We start from the raw sequence: 27,749 nt of genomic DNA on the forward strand, positions 1-27,749 counted from the left end.
TTGAAAAATGAAACAGCATTGACGAATCAGAGACACATAAATTAGTCAATACTCCTATCAGAAATTTCAACCAATCCTAAATGTACAATTTTAAAAAGACTGATGCCAAGATGCTTGTTTTCTTTCAGCTCGGTTCACAGTGATATGAATCCTATTCCTGAAGAAATATCATCTGACACGCAAATAAGATTTAGAACAAAAAGCAAAAAAGGGATGCAACGAAATATTTTCCATCAAACGTTTTGGGCTGAAATTGCTTAAAATATAATAGAAAATGTTTAAATAATAATAGAAAATTTTAAGAGAAACCGTTCCTTTAAAATCTGGTAACAGAAACAATGACAAGGGAAGAAATGGCTTATGTTAAAAGATCCCGATTTAAATAAATTTAAAGCTGAAGTATATAATTTCTGCAATACGAGCACCATCAAACAAAATTGCAAAACTAAACAATGTTTTCAAAACAGCTTACCATATACGCCCATTATCTGCTGTGGTTCGAACAGTCAGATAGTCCCACCCCCAACTCACGCCATTGGTTGATTAACATTGTTGGGGCTGGTCTAAATGGTTTGCTCTAAACGGAGCAATTTTATATTGACACAGAGACAGCGTTTTTGAGAACATGAACCTCTGAATGACTTGTCGTTGTCTCTGCATATAAAGCTGTGATTGAAGGAAGTATTTTAGCACTAAAAAGTTACATCAGCTTTAATTTAAATGGTGGCTGATCATTGATGATACAGCAAATTAATAGTAACTAGGTTGTGCTTACATTTAAGACATTCCGTTTAGTTGCACATTAAATCCACATCCATGGAAGTGAAGAAGCGATCACTCTTGGTAATTAGTGTTTTCCCATGCTTGTGCAGAGGCTGTTCAGTGTCAAACACACAAAGAAATCCAAACCAACCTGCTCTATATCAGGTACAAGAGTTCTCATGCATGAAGAGCAAATTTGCGCTTTTCATCTGAAATCTTACTTCTTTAGAAGGCAACATTATTATTATTAATATTAGTAAACTTAAACCCATCATTGAACTATAATTGGTCCACAGTAATTAATTTTGCAACTGAATTTGCGAATCTGTCTTTTCTAAGGACGAGTCAATGTAGAAATTAATCGGATGGAACCTTCTGGATCATCTCACTTCGGTTGCATCGCGTCGCAGTGTCAAGTTAAACGTAGTTTGAAACTAAGAAAAACACATCTCGAGATCCCTGCATTTGAAATTGCATTCGGTCCAGCTGTTTATACGCAAGAAAGCATTTTCATCTTGAGCTTCTCAATCAGAAGGCTGCAGCATAGTTAGGCTGGATACATCGACTGCGATGTCATCAAGCATTGTTGAAGGCCTTTTCAATTGTGAGGACACTTCAAAAGGCAGCCTTGTTTTGCAGCCTTCATTCAACATATTTTAGAGGATGCATCAGGTGCATCCTTCACGGTCTTCAATCACTTTTTTTTTTTTACGAAAATATCGGAAAACAAATCAAACGGATGGGAACCTTCCAGGTGGCTTCCTCTATTTCTACAAAGTAGTTGAAGTGGTTCACAAATCATTATTTAGTCACGGTGGCAAAAACCTATATGACAAAGACATGCAGAATTTTGTAGAAAATACACAGTAAAAGAGCAATGACAAAACTAAAACGTTCCTATTATAATCAAATCAAGGAAAACTGTTTCAATATTTTATGTGCCATCTGTGTAGACAGCTTCATTTATAATGAGGCATTAGTGAGAGAGCAGAACTCAATGTCGCATTGCACGATTTCTGTGTACAATGTTTAAATAAATGTGAACAATAATTTTGTTTTGTAATGCTTCTAAGTGGGCAAATGTGAAGTTGAATTACTTATGTAATAAAACAGCAAAAGTAATTTATCTCAACAGTTATCAGCTTGTTTTGGATGTGTAGCCTACATAAGAATTTGGCATGGGGAACAATTAATTTCATGTAACTTCTATAACTCAACAATAAAAAATAAAAATCGCAATTACAATTTTAAGGGCAAAAATCAACAATTATGATTTTCCCATACAAGAGCTCCAGATAAAACATGACACAAAATGTTAAGGGAAAATTGGACTGAACTTAAGCCATTGATAACCTCATTAGAGGTTTATGTTGATAAAAGGCTCAGAGTTCACAAGTATAGGTGATGGTTTCATACCTGCTCCTCAACAGTCCACAGCTGGTTAAAGGTGTCAGGCTTGCTCTGGTTGCATAATCGCCCTCTGATCATCTGCACACACACCATCGGTCAGAACAGGTTAGCATTAGACTAACCAGCATATTTGGATAGTTTACGGATAATATGGACATTAACTTTTGTCAAAATGGTTTGAAATTAAAATGTATACTAATGAATTAGGTATACAATATGTATACTATATTTTAGAAGATGTAACTGGTCACCATATAACTTTTTCACTATTTTTAATCACTAATTTGCCTTCACTAGTTTACTTTACTATTTGAAATGTCTCATCCTGCATTTTCAAATAAAGAACAAGTTCCTTAAAAGGGTTTCAATGTGGCACAATGCTTATCTGAAATAATGGCTCTACATGGGCGGAATAGCGACATCATCTTTCACAGATGAAAGAATTTTGTGAACCAGCAGACAGAAACATTGCTTGTCTGGACACAGCTCCTTTATGGAGCAGACCAGAAAACACAATTTGGATACTGTGTGCAATAAGGTGTAGCCATGTCGCCATATATTATGAGCGTGTTTGTATGCAAAGTGCATTTGCTGTTGAAATGTTTATGCAGATTGAATGTGGAATGAGATATTGAGCTTTCAGGGAAGATGTTGTTGTATATACAGAGCACATGCGCAAACATGGTCTAGGGCTCAAGCACATATATAACAGGAAACAAACGTCAAGTGTTACATCTTGATCTTATTATGCATCAACCGCACCAGCACGTTATGAAATATGGTGAATTCTTAGGTCATGGCAAAAAGAAATCATAAAACAGTCTATGCGACAACCTTATACCCTCTACAAAACACAACAAACAGGTTCATAAAGTCAAGGCAGATGTGAAGGGTGACAGCATACAAATGTCAAGTGGGATGATGGGACAGTGTACCTGAGTTCTGCTACTGGTCATGCTGTGTTCAGGACCGTCACTTGACGGTAGGGTTGAGGAGTACACGGATGAAGAGTCACCTTCCTTCGAGTCCATGGGACTTTTTGGTCGAACAGGCAACCCTACTACAGAAAGAAAACAAGCATTTTAATAGGAGCTGTTAAAATGCATGCATGCGATTAATTTAATACGTTTAACGTGTAATGTTTGTTCAGCGCGATTAATGCGTTTACCGGTTTGACATTAGATTCTGACATTTTATTAAGCTCCGTTTATTCAGCTCTGAGATCTAAACACAGGTTGAAATAGGGCGTGACCTTTGGGATATGTCCAGTGGGGACATTACACATGGGTACACTGAGATCTGCCTTTGAGACTAAAATTAAAGGAAAATAAATTATGATTTGGATAATTTCATGTTCTCTGCTTTTTCAATTCATTTACATCTTGCTCTTAATACCTGTTCTCCTGATTATTTTGGTATTTTAATCTTTTTATTTTATTTTTTATATAACTTTTTCTCAATGTGTGTTGCTTTCATGTTCTCAATTGGTTTTTATTTATATGCATCTTGTATTTTCTTTAAAATGTATATTTAAAGCACTTTGAATTGCCATTGTGTATGAAATGCATTATAGAAATAAACATGCCTTGCCATACACTGACGCACACACCACAAACAAACACAAAGCAATTCAGTGTCAGTGAATATGTGATGGTGGAGGGACCTCAACACAGATAGGGTTCTGGTACTTGACTGAAATCAAGTATTTTCACCCTCTGTAAGACGCAAGCCTTAATTATCACCAAATCATCAAAACACACGATACAGGAGACTGTTGGGGGAGTGCTGCGGCTGGCTAGCTTGTTAGAGTTCTTCTATGGATGGTCTGCCAATGCTCCCCTCAAAGTTCAAATAATTTAAACTTTGTACCCATCAGGAATTTGGATGATGTATTTTCTTGTTCATGCAATTGACTTTGGCGTTGATGCCGACCCGAATCATGAATTTACGATTGCTGTAACAAAACGTTTAGCCACAGTCTGCCGGATGATTAATATTGTGGATGATGAGAGTTTAAGGGATTTAATGTGCATTGCAATGAATATACAACCTATGGGGACAAGTTCTTTTAATTAAAGGGAAAGTTCACCCAAAAATTTAAAAATCTCTATTTACTCACCCTCATAACATCCCAGGTGTGTATGGCTTTCCTCACCAGAACACATTTAAAGAAAAATAGAAAAACATCTTAGATCAGAAAACATCTTTGCTTAAGAAGCTGGTGTTAACAGCTGGTGTTGTAAGGATGATGTTTATTCAGACTGTCTGTGATTTTTGGAGCTTCAAAAGAAAAATGTCTACACTTGCATTTTACAGACCTACTGAGCCAAGATATTTTCTTCAAATGTGTTCTGGAGAAGAAAGAAAGTCATACAACCCAGGGATATCACAAGGGTGAGTATTTAATTAGATCATTTCCATTTTTGGGTGAACTATCCCTAGTCAACCTCCCACTTAGACTTTGGAAAACGTTTAATGCTTCTTGAAATGGAGCCATTTTAGTGCATTTCTGACTTTATAATCTGGAAGGCTTTGTTTGGAAAATGTTAATAAAGCATACAACAGTTACTTTTTTGTTTCTTTCCTAAAAGGAATTACATTTATTTTGACAGGAAAAGTAGTATATACAGGTGAAACTCGAAAAATTAGAATATCGTGCAAAAGTTCATTAATTTCAGTAATTCAACTTAAAAGGTGAAACTAATATATTATATAGACTCATTACAAGCAAAGTAAGATATTTCAAGCCTTTATTTGATACAATTTTGATGATTATGGCTTACAGCTTATGAAAACCCCAAATTCAGAATCTCAGAAAATTAGAATATTGTGAAAAGGTTCAGTATTGTAGTCTCAAAGTGTCACACTCTAATCAGCTAAACACCTGCAAAGGGTTCCTGAGCCTTTAAATGGTCTCTCAGTCTGGTTCAGTTGAATTCACAATCATGGGGAAGACTGCTGACCTGACAGTTGTGCAGAAAACCATCATTGACACCCTCCACAAGGAGGGAAAGCCTCAAAAGGTAATTGCAAAAGAAGCTGGATGTTCTCAAAGTGCTGTATCAAAGCACATTAATAGAAAGTTAAGTGGAAGGGAAAAGTGTGGAAGAAAAAGGTGCACAAGCAGCAGGGATGACCGTAGCCTGGAGTGGATTGTCAGGAAAAGGCCATTCAAATGTGTGGGGGAGCTTCACAAGGAGTGGACTGAGGCTGGAGTTACTGCATCAAGAGCCACCACACACAGACGGGTCCTGGACATGGGCTTCAAATGTCAAACGTCTTACCTGGGCTAAAGAAAAAAGAACTGGTCTGTTGCTCAGTGGTCCAAAGTCCTCTTTTCTGATGAGAGCAAATTTTGCATCTCATTTGGAAACCAAGGTCCCAGAGTCTGGAGGAAGAATGGAGAGGCACACAATCCAAGATGCTTGAAGTCCAGTGTGAAGTTTCCACAGTTTGTGTTGGTTTGGGGAGCCATGTCATCGGCTGGTGTTGGTCCACTGTGCTTTATTAAGTCCAGAGTCAACGCAGCCGTCTACCGGGACATTTTAGAGCACTTCATGCTTCCTTCAGCAGACAAGCTTTATGGAGATGCTGACTTCATTTTCCAGCAGGACTTGGCACCTGCCCACACTGCCAAAAGTACCAAAACCTGGTTCAATGACCATGGTATTACTGTGCTTGATTGGCCAGCAAACTCGCCTGACCTGAACCCCATAGAGAATCTATTGGGCATTGCCAAGAGAAAGATGAGAGACATGAGACCAAACAATGCAGAAGAGCTGAAGGCCGCTATTGAAGCATCTTGGTCTTCCATAACACCTCAGCAGTGCCACAGGCTGATAGCATCCATGCCACGCCGCATTGAGGCAGTAATTAATGCAAAAGGGGCCCAAACCAAGTACTGAGTACATATGCATGATTATACTTTTCAGAGGGCCGACATTTCTGTATTTAAAATCCTTTTTTTTTATTGATTTCATGTAATATTCTAATTTTCTGAGATTCTGAATTTGGGGTTTTCATAAGCTGTAAGCCATAATCATCAATCATCAAAATTATATCAAATAAAGGCTTGAAATATCTTACTTTGCTTGTAATGAGTCTATATAATATATTAGTTTCACCTTTTAAGTTGAATTACTGAAATTAATGAACTTTTGCACGATATTCAAATTTTTCGAGTTTCACCTGTATTGTATGGCCTACTTCTCATGGCCCAGGGAAAAGAGCCAGAAAACCCAAAACAATAAATGTTCCATGTCCAGTGAATACAAGATACATATACAGTATTTAGGCTTTTTTTATGAGGGACATTGTCCCAGTCCTGTGAAAATAAGTTAATCTATTGTGAAGTCGCCCCAAAAAGAATTTGGAAATTTTCATCACACTTAAAATGTATGCATTTCATTGCATTATAAATTATACCAGACCTCACCAACTGCACTTTTCTGAGCCATTTTATTACTTGGGATATTTTAATGGATGTGCCAGTTCCTTCAGTTTCCATCAAGCTCTCAAAGTTGCCCTAGCAAATAACCACAGGTCAAGTTCTTTAAAATAAAATACCCCTTGGTTTGGTTTTAGTTACATAATGGACACATTTCATATATAAAAGACATTCATACATTAAGTGTCCAAATACATTTTGGGGCCACTGTATACCCTACCCATTGGACACCAACCCAATCCAAAATTGAAAATGTTGCCTTGGGTCTGTATAAACTCATATCGCCATAAAATGTATATACACCTTTGTCAAAGATTAACTTTAACTGCCGTGTTTTGTGCTTCTTGTCACAGAACTCCCTTTCAAAGTCGCAGCGGCCTGAGGTGTATTGGTCCCATGCAATATCCGGGAGCAGGACCACTCTCTGGGGGCGGGGCAATCCCATTTCCACCTGTGAAGAACGGAGATTAGAAAACAATTCAAATAAACTTAAAAACAAAACCAATAGACCCTGTGCACGGCCACTTCCACATTTTGCCAGAAGGCGAGAGCTTGCATCCGGCGCAGTGCCAGAAACTATTTATTACCATAAAAATACATGCTGTCAAGATGGCTCTGGGGGAAATTACTTTTTACACATGCCATTTACAGGAGTTCTGTGGATTGTATTGAGAAATTTAGGTTATATCTACTCATTATTATATCTAATAATGAGGGTGCATTTTCATAAGCTATAGACAGCACTGCCTTAACAAGTTCCCCATTTCAGATTGAGTATGTACTTATACATATAATTATTGTGATCACGCTAGATAAAGTATACCCCTATATTATAAACAAGTATAAAATTACAATCGACGATATTCAGACTCCACGTCAAATACGGGAGAATGATAACATTTTTCCTGACACCGTGACCCTAACTTTAACCATACCATTTGTATAATAGTGTTCAATATTAGTTAATTTCACTGTATTTATTCAATATAAATAATAAAAAAAAATACCTTTCTAAATAACGATCCTTTTATGTTAATAAAAATTGTCCCGTTTCAGAGAGATTTACCATATGCCTGGACAGGACTCAGCCAAACAGAAGATAAACAGCCTTTTTGTGGAGGAATACTTTTGAGAAGTGAACTTTTTATTCCACCTTTTCCTTTTAGTTGCAGAAATAAAAGCCAGCTTCCCAGCTTCATCTTCCGGTGTTTGTGTTTGACATGAATTGCTGCTGTTGCAAATCCTCACTTGTAAATCGCTTGATGTAATTGAAACATTTTGAAACACAGCAATGCTCAGCCGTTCTGCTTCATATCGTATGTATTTAAACTTATTGGAGCTCATTACAGAGATATTTTTTTAATTTTACAAAATAATATCACATATGTTGTGATCAATCGTTTTATTTTAGCAAGAAAAGCAGTTTGCTACAACTCTCTTGACACTTTCGCTATGGCTGAATAACAAACCCGAAGTTTGTTATCGCCCTCAAATTTGACCAGAAATGGATAGGCCACTTGCCATGCATTAAGGTAATGGCTTGACCATTGTGGAGCCGTTTTACCTGTTTCTGTAGCTGGTCCACAAATGTGATGGGGTCGGTCAGGACCTCTTTCTGACACCGTGCCAGCGTCTCTAGGTCCATGATGGCTTGGGTCCGCTGGGCCTCAAGAACACTGATGGTCTGGAGCAACCTCTGATAACTACCATGCAGGAGAAAGGAGGAAGTGCAGTGATACTTTGTATATTATTAACACCTGCTATGCATCAAGCTATAAAACTTTTTGCAGCTGGGCCATTCATTGTTTAGTTTCAGTACAGCACTGAAAGCTATGCTAAATAAAGTTCCTTTAAACGGTACACATATAAATATTTCCAGTCTGACACCGGGGGTTAAGACTGGCAGCATCATGCAAGAACTGGAGCATTACTGTGAGGTATGTGCCAACTCAGTAATCAGACTTTTGAATGATAAAATAGACAAATAAAAAATCTATCTATCTATGGACCAAAATATAATAGAACCATGGGGGTGGGCTCAATTTAAATTGGGCTGTAAGCAACAACCACTGAAAACACGTTAGCAAGCAAAAACGCTAAAAACATGCAAAGCACTCTATAAAAACAACATAATGGTAAGCAAACGACAACAGAATTAAAATTTTTGGGTGAACCATCCCCTAATAAAATAATCTCAATAGTATTCTAATGTTAAACTGGTGCTTGCATAAAGAAAAAGCTGTACAATCTTTGTGCAGTATGGAAACTCGTTCCATCTGGGAATACAAACAAACGATCAGAGGCTCACATTTAATAGATTTTCTAGATTCATCTTGTTCGTCATGAAGCGTAGCCTGAGCGATACAGAGCTTTGACCTTTCCCTCAACGCCCTAAGAAAAATAAGATCCACAAATAGCAAGAAAACCGGCAGCAAGAAAAAAAAAAAAAAAAAAACAAACGACACTCAAAGATGCTCTTCTAACCAGGAGATTCTACCTACTGCTTTGAACAAAACTTATTCACAAGCTCAACAGACATTGTAGAATTAATCTAGCCTAACATGCCATGAATGAAAATCAAATGATGACAGTAGGAGTTCAATCTCAACAAGAATTTATTTAGGAGGACTTGCTTCATATGATGTGCTTTACTCGAGGGCAACAGACTAGTTTTTCCTTTAATTTTCTTGCCGACTACTAACTTACACCACAGAGCAGCTGTCAAGAGCCTCTCTGTGAAGATGCAAAATGAAGATAGGCATGCAGCACTGCAGGTTGGGGAAAGCCGCCAACGATGACAACGATCCCAAAACTGACATATGGCTGGCAATGCACTGCCACCTAGAGTCAGCAGTCTGAAAAGCAGACTAGATCGCTAATTACAGAAAATAAAAAAAGAAACAATGAGATTCCATAATAAATGTCACCTTTATGCTCATGCATAAAGTATTTAATAGTATACAAGTATATACAGTATCTCACAAAAGTGAGTACACTACTCACATTTTTGTAAATATTTGATTATATCTTTTCATGTGACAACACTGAAGAAATGACACTTTGCTGCAATGTAAAGTAGCGAGTCTACAGCTTGTATAACAGTGTAAATTTGCTGTCCCCTTAAAATAACTCAACACACAGCCATTCATGTCTAAACCTCTGGCACCCCTAAGTGAAAATGTCCAAATTGGGCCTAAAGTGTCAATATTTTGTGTGGCCTCCATTATTTTCCAGCACTGCTTTAACTCTCTTGGGCATGGAGTTCACCAGAGCTTCACAGGTTGCCACTGGAGTCCTCTTCCACTCCATGACAACATCACGGAGCTGGTGGATGTTAGAGACCTTGTGCTCATCCACCTTCCATTTGAGGATGCCCCACAGATGCTCAATAGGGTTTAGGTCTGGAGACATGCTTGGCCAGTCCATCACCATCACCCTCAGCTTCTTTAGCAAGGCAGTGGTCGTCTTGGAGGTGTGTTTGGGGTCGTTATCATGCTGGAATACTGCCCTGCGGCCCAGTCTCCGAAGGGAGGGGATCATGCTCTGCTTCAGTATGTCACAGTACATGTTGGCATTCATGGTTCCCTCAATGAACTGTAGCTCTCCAGTGCCGGCAGCACTCATGCAGCCCCAGACATGACACTCCCACCACCATGCTTGACTGTAAGCAAGACACACTTGTCTTTGTACTCACCTGGTTTCCGCCACACACGCTTGACACCATCTGAACCAAATAAGTTTATCTTGGTCTCATCAGACCACAGGACATGGTTCCAGTAATCCATGTCCTTAGTCTTCTTGTCTTCAGCAAACTGTTTGCGGGCTTTCTTGTGCATCATCTTTAGAAGAGGCTTCCTTCTGGGACGACAGCCATGCAGACCAATTTGATGCAGTGTGCGGTGTATGGTCTGAGCACTGACAGGCTGACCCCCCCCTCACCCCTTCAACCTCTGCAGCAATGCTGGCAGCACTCATACGTCTATCTCCCAAAGACAACCTCTGGATATGACGCTGAGCACGTGCACTCAACTTCTTTGGTCGACCATGCCGAGGCCTGTTCTGAGTGGAACCTGTCCTGTTAAACCGCTGTATGGTCTTGGCCACCGCGCTGCAGCTCAGTGTCAGGGTATTGGCAATCTTCTTATAGCCTAGGCTATCTTTATGTAGAGCAACAATATTTTTTTTCAGATCCTCAGAGTTCTTTGCCATGAGGTGCCATGTTGAACTTCCAGTGACCAGTTTGAGGGAGTGTGAGGGCGATGACACCAAATTTAACACCTGCTCCCCATTCACACCTGAGACCTTGTAACACTAATGAGTCACATGACACTGGGGAGGGAAAATGGCTAATTGGGCCCAATTTGGACATTTTCACTTAGGGGTGTACTCACTTTTGTTGCCAGCGGTTTAGACATGAATGGCTGTTTTGAGTTATTTTGAGGGGACAGCAAATTTACACTGTTATACAAGCTGTACACTCACTACTTTACATTGTAACAAAGTGTCATTTCTTCAGTGTTGTCACATGAAAAGATTATCAAATATTTACAAAAATGGGAGGGGTATACTCACTTTTGTGAGATACTGTACGTATGTATAATAGCTTAACTCGTCCTGAATGGTTTGTGTTACGAACATGAATGATACTTTAAATCATGCAGAACGTTGAGAAGGGTGCAGTTAAAAAAATACGATAAAATGGCAAAAGAATCCCATACAATTACACTGAGTGACCCAAGCCTTATCTGGGGACCTAAAAATCAAGGGGTGGGCTCTTTTTACTTTAGCCAGTAAGCAACCATCTTGCAACTATTCAGAACACCCTAGAAAAGAACCCTAGCAAATTAAATAGCCGAGCCAGGGCGAACACCCACAAGCCACAACACGAGAGTATTGCAGTTTGAGATTTGCATGAGCATGCACCATTCACGTTTTAATATTTCCCTAAACTTCAACAGGGGAAAAACTGCCCCAGAAAAGAAATGAGAACAATTTAAACAAACAACAAAAGATCAATAATTCAGTCCAGCCTCATAAACTGATGTGACTGCATTCTTTTTCATTTTCAACTGACCCAAAAGCCAATCCAGTTGGCTGCTCCTTATCCCTGCTGGGCAGGAGCAGGCAATCAGCCAATCGCTCACACAGTGAGATGGGCACACGCTGAATATGCATGACCCAGGACAAGCTGTCCACCAGCAGTAGGCTTCCCCTCGCTTATTTCTACCATGATCCAGCAGATTACAGCAGCTGTTATTCATTATAAGCTACCATGGTCAACTATTATGCTACAGACATCAAGTGTAAACATGTATGGAGAGTTAAGCAGGAAAACAATGAGATGTTTTTCAAGGCCAACCTTTCTGCCTTATTCGAATTTCAAAGTACAAACATTCTGAAAACTCAAAACAAAAAATTATAAAAAACAAAAAATTATAAAAAACAAGAGAGGTGCAGGCAAAGCAAGACTTGAACAGCTGGGTTTTGACAACACACATAAATTAGAAAGTGCTGCCTGCTTTACTCCTGCTAAACCAAAATTATATTATTTGTTATAATACGATTTATGAAGCTACAGATCTCCATTGCTCCATTTGCAAGTCTATGCAAAACTGTGATTTGGCAAGGGTGCTGTGAGTGGCATAGGCTGATCACTTGTAAAAGTAATACCAGACCTCTCCATAACACGCACGATTTGAGGTATCATTCCCACTTTTCAGGCATCTTGGTTCTTAGTGTTTCCCATTAATTTTATCCTTAAGGATTTTATAAAATGTGTTCTAAAAAATGGCGAACCAAACACAACCAACGCATATGTGAATCGCAACCTTAATTTGAAGCAAAAACGTATTCAGACAAAAAGACAAAGGCTCAAGACTGTGTACTTAAAAGTCATTCATTAGGAAATTAACTACAATGACGTACATGAATAAAAACAATGGAAAAATTTAAAACTATTGGATTTTAAGTTGTTGATTACAAGCCCAGTAATTTCATTGTACAATATTAAGATATATGGAACTATACAAGCAGTTTGCAGCACGTCATGGAAGTGGTAGGTCGCTGCAGAGCTTATTTTGTCTGTTTCAATTCTCTGATTAGTGGATCTTTTCTCTTCAGAAACATCGGTAGTGCAGTACTTTACCAAGCATTTACCATCGATTAACAAGCTAGGTGCTCGGAGCCTTTAAAAATGTGAGAAGTTATCGTTAAAAATCACATTGGCCTATGGAGAAAATTAATGGGATTTTAACTTCCGGAAAAAATCTTTTTTTTACGCTGCGCTACATATTGACAAAACAGACAACATTAGACAGGATAGCATAGCATAAGCCTGAACATACTCTTTGTTGTGTTTTAGAGCCAAGTGATCAGACTCAAAATAGTAGACATCTGGATCCTCCTCTTCCTCATCCTCCAAAAGCTCTTTGATGGACATGGACGCTCTACTATCTGAAACCTCCATCTCTCCACTGACCCCTGCTTTCTCTGAGAGTTCACTGTCTGCCTCGCTAGAAAACCCCAGTGTGTCATGGGAAGGGGCTTTATGGCTGGCATCCTCTGAAGAGAGAGGAACCGGCATGGCCTCCTCCTTCAATGAACCATTGTCTATGTGTGGGGAACTAGGTTTGGGGGAGCTGGTTTTGGGCCCACTACCGCAGGCAGCACGGCGTGGTGAAGTCCTCAGGGTGTACCTGTGTTCTTGAGGCTCTGTAAAGGAGGGGGGCTCCACAGGCAGCTGGGAGGAAGCCAGCGCCACTGTTTCTCCTGAGATATTCGAGCAGTCATCAGAAGGGTCCTGCAGCTCTGTCGCAAAACTGCCATTGGTACTTTCCTCCCTAGCCAGCCCTTCCTGGGCCTGGCCGTGGTCCCCCACAACATCCACCTCAACCTCCATCTCTGGTTCATGGGACAGCACGGCCTCAGCAGCTTCCTCCAGCATGCAGTTCCTCTCAAAATCAATCTGAGGGCTGTCAGACTCATTGGCTTGCTTGGGATGAGGGGATCTACAAGGCACAATGGGGTCAGGGGATGAGGGCACAGCCTGACTGCCGTTTAACAGTGAGGAACTGTTGTTGAGCATGGCTGGGGAGGCACAGGGCTCTGCAGGTAAGGCTGCAATTTCCGAGTCCTCCTTTTGGAGATCAGCAAGGCCATTAGTGGCCTTGACATTCTCGCTGGCCTGCAGTGGAGGAACGTTCCCCTCTGCCGGGCCGTCCTCTTTCTGCTCTGCCTCTTTGTCGATGCTGAGCGGAGAGACCGAGGACATGTCTGATTTGGAGTCCTCATCATTTTCTTTTGGTGCAGCAGCATCAGGGCTGTCCGGTTTGAAAGGAGGTTCTTCCTCTAACCCCTGCAATTCACCTGAGCGAGGGCAGTGTTTGGCCCTCTTCAGGGCGGGGGAGGCTTCCGGCCCACCCCCGGCCCTTGGTCGCTCGCAGTTGTCAGATTTCTCCAAATCATCTTTCTCGGAGCTAGGCAAGCCCCGTTTTCCATAGGCAGGCAAAGGCTCACTCTCCGCCTTGCTCTCAGCTAACTTTCCAACCAGTGCTCTGGCTTGGTGCTGCTGACAGTCCTGCTTCTTCTTGGGAGAGCGGGCTCTAGGCGCAGGAGGTGGAGAGCACTCATCCGGCTGGGCGATGCTGCGATTCCTGAGGGTTCGACCACAAAAGTTCTCATCCAATCCATTAATCCCCACTGATGATCTTGTGACGCGCGAAGGGCGGGACGCGGCCATACTATGGTGGGTGCCTACGGTTTCCTCATCGTGGTGCTCTCTCCTCAGCAGCAGAATGTGGGCACCTGACGGAAACAAAGACAGAAAAATTTCAGACCATCCAGACTTAGTTTAAATGGATAGTGTATTTGTACAGCATGACAAGAAATTAATAACCTTTTCTAAAGCTCCAATATTTTTATTACATTCAGATCCAGCCATGTCTTCTATTAAAATGATACCACATGATTGCCCAGAGCCAAATATGGAAATAAAATAAAGGATACATATTTAGCCGCGGTTCAAAGATGTGAGTGTTTCTCTACAGTGGATCAATGGATTAAGACTCACCAAAAAGATGTGTCAAGAATGACATGACATTCATGGAATATCAGGAATTTTTCTATAAAAAAAAGTTTCATGGGAAAAGGAGAAAGAGATGCTTCTCTTTCATTCTTTATAGCTTGTTCCGTTAGAAGACATAAATCAACTTTTGTATTTTTCAAAGAAAATGTGAGGGGTACTTGCCTTTGCAAAACTTGCTGCACATAGGCTGTTGTGGGTGATTGTTAAGGCTTTATTATGCAGTAGTTAAGGTTTTCTGAATGGTTGCTAGGAAGTTGGTTGCTTAATGGCACATTGGCTCATCAAAAGAGCCCACAGACAAGTCTCTATGATATTCTGATCCCTGGAAACGACTTGGGTCCCTCATCAGTGTAAGTCTATATGGTGTTTTTCACCCATTTATTGTCTACTAGGCAAAGATTAGATATCCGACCACTTAAAAATGTAATGGCCTCAAGCTGTAAAATGTCAGGTTTATTCATGTTCACAGCACAAACAGCACAGGATGATTTGTGTAAAACTAAGGGTTATGGGTTTGTTAGTTCAAATCCATAACCCTAAGTATGAGCAGTAGTAATAGTGATGCTTGCCGTAGCAAGCACCACTAATAACAAGGTTCCCAAAAAAAGAACTTTTATGTGCACAATTCCAAAGCAACAGTTTTATGACATGTTCCTCTTCCTCCTACTTTCAGTCTTTGAGTTTTGTTGAACAGAGTCAAACATACACAAATGCAAGAATAACAGCCTATGGGCAGGCGATGATCTGTGGTTATCTAATATTCTATTAATACATTTCATATTCAGAGGTTATCTGAGAGTTTCCCACAAGCTATAAATCAGAATCTACTTACCACACATAAGCTTGCAGGCTTTCCTTGGTGCACCGATTAAGCAGCATATGTGAGATAGTCTGTTTACTACACTGCCTCTTATCCGAGATATAAAAGAGCTCTCCAACAATGGCCACAAGATCCCATGAAACAAACCTTCAGCCTTGAAAGACATAAGCACTTCATAGGTATAACCGGGGTCGCTAAATGCAAGTTACTCCCCAGTTGGCTGATAAATGTATAAGTGCAACATGATTACATGGTTTAAGTTCAATTGTAAGAATGATAATCGGACCCATACTGTTCGATGTGCCGTGTATGTGATTCAAATTAAACAGTCTAAAGATTTTTTTTTAAACATCAGTGACTATTGCAGCTCACTCATCTTCAGATAACTTTATCCTCAGAGGAAAATATAATTAAATGGTTGTATTCACTGGACCCTTTGGAGTATGGACACAGTGGTAGTATCTTTTAAAAGAAGACACATTTGGCTTTATTTCCCAAATTTTCCGAATTAATATGTTTTTTTTGTTGTTTTTTTTTTTAAAGTAAGAGAAGCTGAAATTTATAGTAATGGAAATATTTTGTGCTGCGCATATTTTTATAATCTAAAATAAAAACAATAATAAAAGTACCAAGACAACCCAGAAATACAATATTCTCAAAGCCACTAGTCACAGAGTAAAATTAAGGCTACGCCTTTCAAGACGACACAAAATCTGACCGCACTGCTTGGCTAAACTGACTAAAACCATGCCCCATTTTTAAAAATAGACTTTGGAGACAGGCTCATTTTGTTTACAGGACTCTAATATATAAGATCATATACAGTTTTACCTCATGAATGCTGCTCAGATTGCATAGTTTGTTGAAGAACGATGACGAATGGTAATTCTTTCAGGCGAGATCTCAAGTAAACAATGGAGATATCAATATTTCTCAGATTTATCACTTTTGGACAAAAAGTGCTATTGGATGTTTTTCAATGAACGCTTGTCATGGACAATTGACCCGAGTTTGTGTATCAATTTAGAGAAAGGGGGTTTAACGAAAGCGGTTTAACACACCTAGGTTAGTCCTGGACAACACAGCTTATGTGGCCATGGAAAAACACAAATAGTTCTGAAAGTTTGAAGAGATCAAATGCACATGGAAAAGACCGGATAAAAAAAATGTACATCTCTGGATGTATCATATCAACAAGAGGGAAATATTTGACATTTCTGGGAGTACAGGACAAACATATACTCTCACACACTTACTCACACACAATCAACTAGAACAGGCCAATTTAAAATATCGACAACCATCTAGGGATGTTAATGAATAAACAATGATCATAATTTTCGTTAATAATTTGATTAAGCTTGTTGATTGTCAGTTAATCAATTTCAGCACAAATGCATTCAGTAATCATGCCAGCAAATAGAGAAAAGACTGTACATACAACCACCCGCTGGTAGAGGGCACACTAAATGTCACGTCCTGTCAGCAACAAAATAAAAAAAAAGACATGCTCCCTTCACTTCTTTGATAATTATGGATCATTTCTCTAAAGATAAACGTTTACAGCATAAATCGTGATAGTGCTTGGTTCTCCTTTGTTGCCATTCACTGAAATAAAAATTCAACTATCCAGTGATCACAGTAGACTCATTGATGTAGGATCAGGTTTCCTTTTCATGATAATCATAGTCATTATGATTAAGGAATAAGATAAGAGGTAAAAACTGAGCATAGACATGGATCTAGGAGTCACCACAATAATGTTATCATGCATGGATACAGCCCTACTGACATGACTCATGTGTGCATAATGGGGTTATTTAGAACTCAAATACAAGTAACCCAAGTGCAGGTTAGGTTGCTCCTCTTAAGAGGTATAATAAAGGCACAAAACACTAAATAACACGGTATCCTGACTGAGTAATGTGTATACCAGTGTATTCCAAATAATTTTAGTGGATGATCTTTTAGTGGATGATTCTGCCATGAATAGCTTTGTGATGAACAGACCGAAATTATATTCAAATATTCAAACACCGCTCATAGTACATCATTGTTGTGTAAACTTAAAAAAACATTTCCTGTCTTAGGTCAGTTAGGATCACTATTTTAAGAATGTAAAATGTCAGAATAATAGTAGAGAGTGATTTCAGCTTTTATTTCTTTCATCACATTCTCAGTGGGTCAGAAGTTTACATACACTTTGTTAGTATTTGGTAGCATTGCTTTCAGATTGTTTAACTTGGGTCAAACGTTTTGAGTAGCCTTCCACAAGCTTCTCACGTTAAGTTGCTGGAATTTTGGCCCATTCCTCCAGATAGAACTGGTGTGACATAGTCAGGTTTGTAGGCGTTCTTTCTCACACACACTTTCTCAGTTCTGCTCACAAATCTTCTATTGGATTGAGGTCAGGACTTTGTGATGGCCACTCCAATACCTTGACTTTGTTGTCTTTGAGCCAGTTTGCCACAACTTTGGAGGTATAATTGGAGTCACTATCCATTTGGAAGACCCATTTGCGACCAAGCTTTAACTCCCGGCTGATGTCTTGAGATGTTGATTCAATATATCCACATAATTTTCCTTCCTCATGATGCCAACTATTTAGTGAAGTGCACCAGTCCCTCCTGCAGCAAAGCACCCCAACAACATGATGCTGCCACCCCATCCTTCACCATTGGGATGGTGATCTTCGGCTTGCACGCCTCACCCTTTTTCCTCCAAACATAACGATGGCCATTATGTTCACAGTTAATTTTTGTTTGACCAGAGGACATTTCTCCAAAAAAGTAAGATCTTTGTCCCCATGTGCGCTTGCAAAATGTAGTCTGGCTTTTTAAGGCGGTTTTGGAGCAGTGGCTTCTTCCTTACTGAGCAGTAGGGCTGCAAATAACGATTATTTTTATAAAATCGATTAATCTAACAATTATTGGAGCGAATATTCAACTATTCAGGCAATTATTGCAACGATTAATCATTAGGCCGAAACCGATTATTCAGCTTTGCCCCGCCTTAAAAAGTTGCATTAAATGTGCTTACTAACAATAAAGAGGACAAAAACATATTTTAAATATACCTCTAAATGACATTCACTGAATTAAAGGGGAAAAACTACTTGGATTTTTATTGTTTAATAAAAAATTTCACTGCAAAAAATCCTATTGTTATCAAGTGTTTTTGTCTTGTTTTTCATTTAAAATGGTCTTAAAGTCCTTTTAACAAGATACATTTACTTGAGAAGCAACAACTTGCTTTAAGAGAATACATCTTAAATATAAGTGTATTTTTTTTTTAACTTGTTCATACTTCTGCCAGTGCAGTAAAGAAAAATTATACTCGTATGTAAAGCAGTTAAAGGATGGGCAAGGAGGCGGCGAGAACCGGCTTGACGATATAAATCATATTTTAATGAGAAACTCAAAAGACAACATAAACACACATGACGGACATGTCCGCTAAAGATCTCTCTCTCCTGCACGGCCTCTCCTTTAAACCTCACGGAGGCATAATTAGCCTAATACGAGACCGGGTGTGTATATCACGACCCGGCCCCGCCCTCCGCCCTGCCACATCGTATTCAACACAAATGCTCTAAAAACAAATCTAAATATCTTATATGTTGCTTCTCTGGTAAATTTATCTTGTTTTAAGGATTGTTTGATATTTTAAAATATTAAATTTTATTAAAAATATCATATTCAAAATTCTACGATAATTTTTGATTCTGCAGTATTGCTGCTAAAGTAAACGTGCATAAGGATTTTTAGATATTTATATTGGAAAAAACAAAAATGTCCATTGTATAATGGGCCAAGACTACACCCTCTCACCTTTGTGTCACTTGATTTCGATCCATCTTTAACTCACAAAAAAACAAACTCTTTCTTCTTTATAGAGCTGCATATCGACGATTTTCTTCACCATAAGATGCACACCGTGACACTTGTGTTATAATTCAATATGTAACGAACAATCACTGTAAACAAAATCTAGCTGCAGCAAGCATGTGCCAGTGATGAGCCAGGAGAAGTTTGAAACTCTCTCGCGCTGTTTTTCATGCGACTCATTAAAGCGGCTCTGACCACACAGACAAATGCCAGTTTCAGAGTTTGTGCTTATTTATACAGCCCACTTCCTTATTATTTGAACTTTAATAAAGGATACATTAAATACAGTATATAACGGCGCAATGTTTCCTTTTTAGACGTTTCCTTTTTCTTTCAGGACGACACAGCTTCTGTATTTATTTATTTCGCATTTTTGCATTATAATACTCTGCTATCTACATCACCTTAATCTGTAAGGAAAGTTTAGAGTGTGTCTGGACTGTGAGCGGTTCTTTCTTCCTCTCCTCAATCAAGTGCGAGCTGAAGTGCTGCTCTCCTGCGTCATCATTAGAGTCTCAAAAGATCTCATGTTGTGTTAAATTAAATCAGACGACTATTCAACAATGAAAATTTGTGTCGACAATATTGCAGATAATGTCAACTAATCATTTCAGCCATACTGAGCAGCCTTTGAGGTTATGTTGATATAGGACTTGTTTTACTGTGGATATAGATACTTGTCAATATGTTTCCTCCAGCATCTTCCCATTTTCTGCACTTTTTGTACCAAACTATGTTTATCTCTACAGACAGAATGTGTCTCTTTCCTGAGCGGTATGATGGCTGCATGGTCCCATAACACAAGCAGATAACCAGAGGTGGGTTGTAACTCATTACAATTACTCCGTTACATTTACTTGAGTAACATTTTGGAAAATTTACTTTGAGTAGGTTTAAAAGTGAGTACTTTTTACTCTCACTCAAGTAAATTTTGAATGATTTTTTTTTACTTCTTTACAATGTGTGGCATTAATGTTGTTACATTACTGGATTTAATTTGAATTAACGTGCAATTTATGGAGAGATTATTGAATGGGACTTTTACGAATGCGTAAGTTCACACAGCTGCGTGCGATGAGACGCTCCCACTTGAGTGATGAGACTGTCAAGTCATCAGTGCAGCAACATCAAACTCTTCACTTGAAATTAGAGTGGGTAAAAATGAGTGAACAAAAGTAGGGAACAAGTGGCTCACACAGAATTCACTCCTACAAAATAGCAGACACTCGAAATAGTGCACTATATAGTGGATAGGGGGTGGTTTCAGACACAGTGAGTGTTCCACAACTGGAGTTGGTGCCCTACGTAGGCCGCGTTCTCTGCATTTAGAGAGCGCCGGTACTGCTGTACAGAACTAATGATCTAAATATTTACGACACTGAAAACTTTAACTACACTGAAATGAGAATCCACACAGGACTTTAAAAGCTATGAAATAGCAAAAGAAGGCATCATATTTTAGCATTATATATAATGTCCTTGTGGAACATTTTCAAGTTTTCACTGTAATAATTACTAGAAATGTTTCCAAACCTCTCTTCTTATTGACAAATTCACCCAGATCTGACAAGAGCCCTTAAAGGGATAGTTCACCCAAAAATTATAATTCTCATTATTTACTCACCCTCATGCAACACCAGATGTGTATGACTTTCATCTGCTGAACTTAAATGAAAATCTTTAGAAGAATATCTCAGCTCTGTAGGTCCATACAAAGCAAGTGAATGGGTGGCAACCAGAGTATGTGAGTGGAGCGGCATGATTTTGCCTGGAGCTAGCAGTGTGTTTTTAAAAAATTGGAGCGTCATTGATTTCTCTCGCTCCAAGAGCTCTGTGTTAAGCAGTGTTAAACACTATTGGAATGAAGGAAAGATGGAATTTCTGATATAAACAGAAAGAATGTGATAAAAAAAAACTAATTTAAAATCTTGCAGCACTTGGTAATGTTCGACCTTCAGCGCAAATGTTGCATTCGCTTTCTGTTTTCACGTTGCTATTATTGAGATAAGCTTGCGGTAAAGCTTGACTTAACTACATGCTTGTGTCTTGTCTCTTTATTCCTGCATTAACTGGCGTTAATTGAAAATTAATGATGGGTTGGTGAAGAACACGAGTGGGGAGGTGATTGCCATGATCAAAGATTTGTTGTGAAATCCTAAAAGACGTGTCCACAAAACATGATGATAAGCCATTAATATCCGGAGAGAAAATAGAATCATCATCAATACATACATCTACATTATGTCTCTCCCCTATTCAATATTTTGAATAATCATATCATCATTCTAATCTAATGCATCACAATCTTAACTGTAGGCTATTATGTCCCAAATTAAATAGAAATGAACTTTTAATGACGCAAAGCACCAACTGAACTAATCAACATGTTAATATTGTGCAGTTTGACTTTAATCGATTGTCATCTAAATGTATTCTGGCGCCGTAGGCTAATTTATGCATTATACATTTGCAGATGAAGAAGCTCAGCAAATGCAAAGAGAGGAAGATTTAAAATCAAACGCTAGTATTTCTAAAAGTGAACTCTCCATTAAACATATAGTTTGGACAGTCTTATCTATTTTTGATTATAAAAAGTGTAGAAAATTCTCAGAATGTATTTAGTTTTTTTTTCCCACAGAATTATAGGGCAAGGTTAATTAAAAGATGTGCAATAATAGAAAATAATAGGCAATAATACATAGACCTAATGTTTTTTTGGTAATTGATAATATTAATTTGATGTTTATTTTTTTTGCATCTAGCAATTTATTTAATTGATCAAACCCAGAGAATGCTGCTGATATGTTTCAAAAGTTATCAAAATTATTTAATTTAGTCTTGGGCTAATGTTAGTGTTGTAATAAAGCACATTGCAGCTTTTCTTCTAGTATTGTGTATTTATTTTTATTTAATAGATCTTCTGAATGGAAGGTTGTGATCTTAAAAAGCACACTGAAATAACTTTACAGTGGAGAGGTAGTTAGATGCTAATTTTGCTATGGAGCGAACATGGAGCGGGGTTTCTCTAACCCAGGAGTGTGAGCAAGAAGCGGGAAATGGACAACCCGGAGTGGAGCGATTAACGAATGCTTTGAGCGCACAGGGGACATTGTTGCCGCTCCACTCCGCTCACATACTCTGGTGACAACATTTTAAAGCTAAAACAAACAAACAATCAAACACGAGTCCAGTGGTAAAATCAGTATCTTCAGAAGCGATGAGATAAGTGTGGATGAGAAACAGAGGAACAGATCACTTTCATATTCTTCTTGTGTTTTTGGAGATTTACATTCTTCTCTGCATATCACCCCCTGCTGTCTAGCAAAAAATGACACATATTGATCTGTTTCTCACCCACACCTATCATATCACTTCTGAAGACATGGATTTAAGCACTAGTGTTTTCTGGAGTACTTTTATACTGCCTTTATGTGCTTTTTGGAACATCAAAATGTTGGCCTACAGACCTAAATTATTCGAATAAAAATCTTAATTTGTGTTCTGCAGAAGAAAATCAAACACATCTGGGATGTCATGAGTGTGAGTAAATGATGACAGAATTTTCATTTTTGGGTAAACTATCTCTTTAAAGTGATAGCTTAGCCATAATTTAATATTCTGTCTTCATTTATATACCCTCATGTAGCTCCAAAGCCTTGTGACCTTCTGTATTCTCTGGAACACAAAATATGTTAGACAGAATGTTAGAGACTAACAGCCTCGGTCACCATTAACTTTCTAAACATTATATATATATATATATATATATATAAACATTCACTGAAAGTAAATAGTGACTATTAGTCATTCTGTCTAATGTCTCATTGTGTTGCAGGGAAGAAAGAAAGTCATACGGGTTTGGAACAACATGATGGTGAATGATGACAGAATTTCGATTAATAATAATCATAATTCTGTAATACATGTTCAATGTGTAATATGTAATGGAATATAGGGGAGTAAATGTTTATTATGTCATTTGTGAAAGTAACGAGTTACTCACTAATTGAGTACTCTTTTAATTGGATACTTTCTTACTCAAGTAATTATTCATGTTAGTACTTTTACTTCTACTTGAGTAATTATGTTTTTGAAGTAATTGTATTTTTACTTGAGTACAGTTTTTGGCTACTCTACCCACCTCTGCAGATAACGGCCAACTGCCGTCGAATGTGACGTTATCATCATTTAACCTCGCGCTCTGTACTGCACACAGTATGCATTACAAACTTCCTGAATTATTTATACAGCTTGCGCAGGAGGCCAATATGAACTTTAAATTGACACGTGCTCGTCAATGAACTAAGACAAAATAGTCCTGATGACAACATGTGTCCCGCAGTACCATGAAAAATACCCTCAGGAAGTTTTCTGCTGGTCGCGGTTGCTTCAGAGAACCCAGTTAAGCTCAGTGACAGCAAAAATAACAAGTGCACATTTAATGCCCGTTCCCAGTACCAGATGTTTTGCTCGGAACGGATTTGTCTCCATAAACTTGACACAATAACGAGCAGAGGGGTGCGTTATGAGCACTACTGCAAATTATTAACTCGCCATTATAACAAGCTAGGACATATTTTCGAAGTGAAAATAATAATTTTCTCCTTCAGTTGCTTTAAACGGGCCTCTCCGGAGGCAACACAGCATCCGCGGCTTGGCATGATGTGCAACCCGGCTGCGAGCACATGCACTGCCTTTCCAAACGCCCGTGTGCACGTTTCTGCAGCACTGGGGACTTCTTACCTGAGCTCACCTACTGAGATAGTTTCTAATGCAACAGTTTTGTTTCATGTAGTACATACAAACCAAATGTAAAAATACATATAGCACATTACTTAAACCATTAACAATACCGCTACTGACTAACTGAACCAAAATGTGTCTACAGGGTTTTAGTAGCTCACCTGCTAACTACTGCATTCCCGGGATGCGCAAAAGCGCAGGCACTTTGAGTTTGCGCCAAACAATTAAAAGCATACTACTTATTTAGAAGATCAAGCAAACGTACGAACTAAATGGTTTCTTTTCCACAACTCGCCCACCAATTAGCGTCTTAGCTAAGAGCGCTCGTGAGTTTTTCACTAATAAAGGTGATAAACTCGCTTTAGCGTGCTAATGCTAATTAAATCGACGCACCCCTTTTAGCACTTCCACACACAATCATATCACTTGTTAATTCATGGAAACCCGGTATATGCCCATGTCTCCAAAGGAAACCAGCATAAGAAGCAATTAGAAGACTTTTGAATACAAAAAGGGCCCAATGTTGAAGCTAACAGGCTAACCTGTAACAGTGCAGAGGAGCAGGGGCAGCGTGCACACAACCGCAACAACTTTACCATCAAATCCGCTTGTACTGCTACATTCAGTGCGATTGGTGAGCCTGGTTCGGCTGTAACTTCGAGATAAAGTCAGGGAATTTGAGTTGAGTGACGGCTAATTCAATGTAAAACGCTTTATGAAGCTACAGAATTACACTTACCTCACTTCCGCAAATCGTTTGCTGCACATTCGGCAGCCGCCATGTTTTTCGTCTGTCGGCGTTGTTGCTGCTGAATGTGATGATCCCACAATCCCGCTATCACTGCGCTACTGTACAGGAAAGCTGCTGCGGCCCACACGCTCGCTTTCAAGAGCAGCACTGTTTCAGGACCGATCTTACTGACCATTTCAGACTACTGATGTTTACAACATTGTACTGAAGAGAATACACTTTTAGATGCAATTCATTTCTGTCCAAGAGTGGAAATAATAGTTAGACTGCACACAGTTAAGACAGCTGCTTTATTCATTAACCTAAGTCTGGCATAGATTTAAAGTTCAGGGTCAAAATAATTACTTGACCTGGGAAGACAATGACATCAGTGCTACTATATACAGTGCATAAAGTATTCAGACCCCTTCATTTTCCCGCCACATTTTGTTATGTTACAGCCTTAGGCTAAAATGCTTTATAACAAAATAAACATTCCCATCAATCTACGCTTCATACCCCATAATGACAAAGCAAAAATGATAAAACATTTATTAAATTTATTAAAAAGAAAAAATCTGAAATATCACATTGACATCAGTATTCAGACCCTTTGCTATGATGCTTGAAATATATCTCATGTGCATCCCATTTCTCTGGATCATCTTTGAGATGTTTCTACGCTTTGATTGGAGTCCACTGGTGGCAAATTCAATTGATTGGACATGATTTGGAAAGGCACACACCTACTATAAGGTCTCACAGCTGAAAATACATAGAGCAAAAACCAAGCCATGATGTCAAAGGAAGTGCTTGCAGAGCTCAGAGACAGGATTGTGTCGAGGCACAGATATGGGGAAAGCTAAATGTTTTATCTGTATTGAAGGTTCCCAAGAGCACAGTGGTCTCCATAATGCTTAAATGGAAGAAGTTTGGAATAACCAGAACTCTTCCTAGAGCTGGCTGCCCAGCCAAAATGAGCAATCAGGGGAGACGGGCCTTGGTAAAAGAGGTGACAAAGTGGTCACTCTCTTGTTGAGTTCCAGAGAACATGTGTAGAGATGGGAGAATCTTGAAGAAGGACAACTATCACTGGTCCACTCCACCGATCTGGGCTTTATAGCAGAGTGGCCAGACGGAAGCCTCTCCTCAGTGAAAGACACATAAAAAAATCACCAAAAGCAATCTCAGTCTGTGAGAAACAAGATTCTCTGGTCTGATGAAATGAAGATTGAACTGTTTTGCCTCAATTCCAAGAGCCATGTCTGGAGGAAACTAGGCACCACTCATCACCTGCGCAGGGGCGAAAATTTCATCAAAATGTTGGGGGGGACAATAAACATAACAATTCTCAAGAGCAATTTTTGAAGGGGACACCAAGTTTTTTTTTTGTTGTTGCCCCGTTTGCATTTGTATTATTTTATTTCTTAAACAATTATTTTAAGAATATATCATTATATTATTTACAATACACATATTTTAATGATATTTTAGGGGGGGGACAACCCTCAGATAGGGTGTTTTTCAGTGGCAAGGACTGGGGGACTGGTCAGGGTTGAAGGAAAGCTGAACCCTATGGAGTGATATGGAGTGTAGATTGATGTGAAATAATTATGAAACACATTTTAGCATAAGGCTGCAACATAACAAAAATGAAGGGATCTGAATACTTTATGAATGCACTGTAGTTCAAGTATCTTAAACAAAAGGGTGAACACCATGAAACCTGTTAAGAACATGCTCTGGTTGCATTTCACCCCAAAATAAACATAATGTTTTTGCCTATAGAAAAGTAAGGCTATTTTAGATTGATATTGCATTCTTATGCACTGTCTGTTGCCTTATTTCCATGACAATTAAAGTTATAGTTCACCCAAATATGAAAATTCTCTCAATTACCCACATACCATCCCAGATGTTTATAACTTTCTTTCTTGTGCAGAACACAAATTAAGATTTTTAGAAGAATATTTCAGCTCTGTAGGTTGATACAATGCAAGTGAATGGTGACCAAAACTTGAAAGCTCCAAAAAGCATATAAATGCAGCATAAAAATACTCCACTGGTTTAATTTGTGTCATCAGAAGCGATCCAATCAGTTTTGAATGAGAACTGACCAAAATATAACTAACTTTTACTGTACATCTTGCCATTGCAGTTTCTAGGCATGTTCAATATTTCAAGCTCGATTACACTTTCTTGTGCTTGACACATGCATGGAGGGCTTGATGGTGCTAGGAATTGTAATCGAGCTTGAAATCACAATAGTCAAAGAGACTTCTGATGTCAAGGTTTATTAGTGGAAAAGGAGTTATATTGTTGTCTGTTCTCAACCCGATTGGATCTCTTCAGAGGACATGGATTAAACCACTGGAGTCTTATGGGTTACTTTTATGTTGCCTTTATGCCTGTTTTGGAGCTTCAAAATTCTGTCCACCATTCACTTGCATTGTATGGACCTACAGAGCTGAAATATTCATCTAAAATTCTTCATTTGTGTTTTGCAGAAGAAAGAAAGTTATACACATCTGGGATGCCATGAGGGTGAGAAATTTATGAGAAAAAGTTTCATTTTTGGGTGAACAATATCAATCTCATATAATTCGAATTTCTGTAATGCAATTTATATATATATATATACACACATACTGTATATTACATCAAGGTAGTATTTGTTGCCATGCTATTTTATGCTGACTTAAAATAATTGAATTCTTTTGAAACTGTACTTTGTAAAAAAAAAATACAGTATTACGGAATCTAATGAGAATAATGTTTGAGAATAATGGGAATTACAAAAAAAAAAAAAAAAAAAACAGTTAATCAGTGACTTCAAAAAATTTCAGCATACATAAATGGACATTTCT

At 38.6% G+C, this 27,749-nt stretch overlaps 1 protein-coding gene across 3 annotated transcripts in view; it reads right to left on the reverse strand.

Moving 5' to 3' along the window:
* Window positions 1-25,075, reverse strand: part of LOC127645592 (ZZ-type zinc finger-containing protein 3-like) — a 33,522-nt gene extending 8,447 nt beyond the window's left edge. Inside the window, exons 1-6 of one of the 3 annotated variants that reach the window (XM_052129253.1) lie at window positions 24,892-25,075; window positions 12,964-14,422; window positions 8,184-8,322; window positions 6,923-7,070; window positions 3,108-3,232; window positions 2,179-2,250 (exon numbers count right to left, since the gene is read on the reverse strand). In XM_052129253.1, the coding sequence (XP_051985213.1) occupies window positions 2,179-2,250; window positions 3,108-3,232; window positions 6,923-7,070; window positions 8,184-8,322; window positions 12,964-14,357 (1,878 nt within the window). In that variant the 5' untranslated portion in view covers window positions 14,358-14,422; window positions 24,892-25,075. Of the gene's footprint in view, window positions 1-2,178; window positions 2,251-3,107; window positions 3,233-6,922; window positions 7,071-8,183; window positions 8,323-12,963; window positions 14,423-24,313; window positions 24,386-24,694; window positions 24,790-24,891 lie in introns of those variants that run through there. The other 2 variants (XM_052129254.1, XM_052129255.1) reach the window with 2 other exon arrangements.
* Between the last annotated feature and the right edge of the window lie 2,674 nt (window positions 25,076-27,749).

This window comes from Xyrauchen texanus, chromosome 6 (assembly GCF_025860055.1).
Source record: "Xyrauchen texanus isolate HMW12.3.18 chromosome 6, RBS_HiC_50CHRs, whole genome shotgun sequence".
NCBI lineage: Eukaryota > Metazoa > Chordata > Actinopteri > Cypriniformes > Catostomidae > Xyrauchen > Xyrauchen texanus.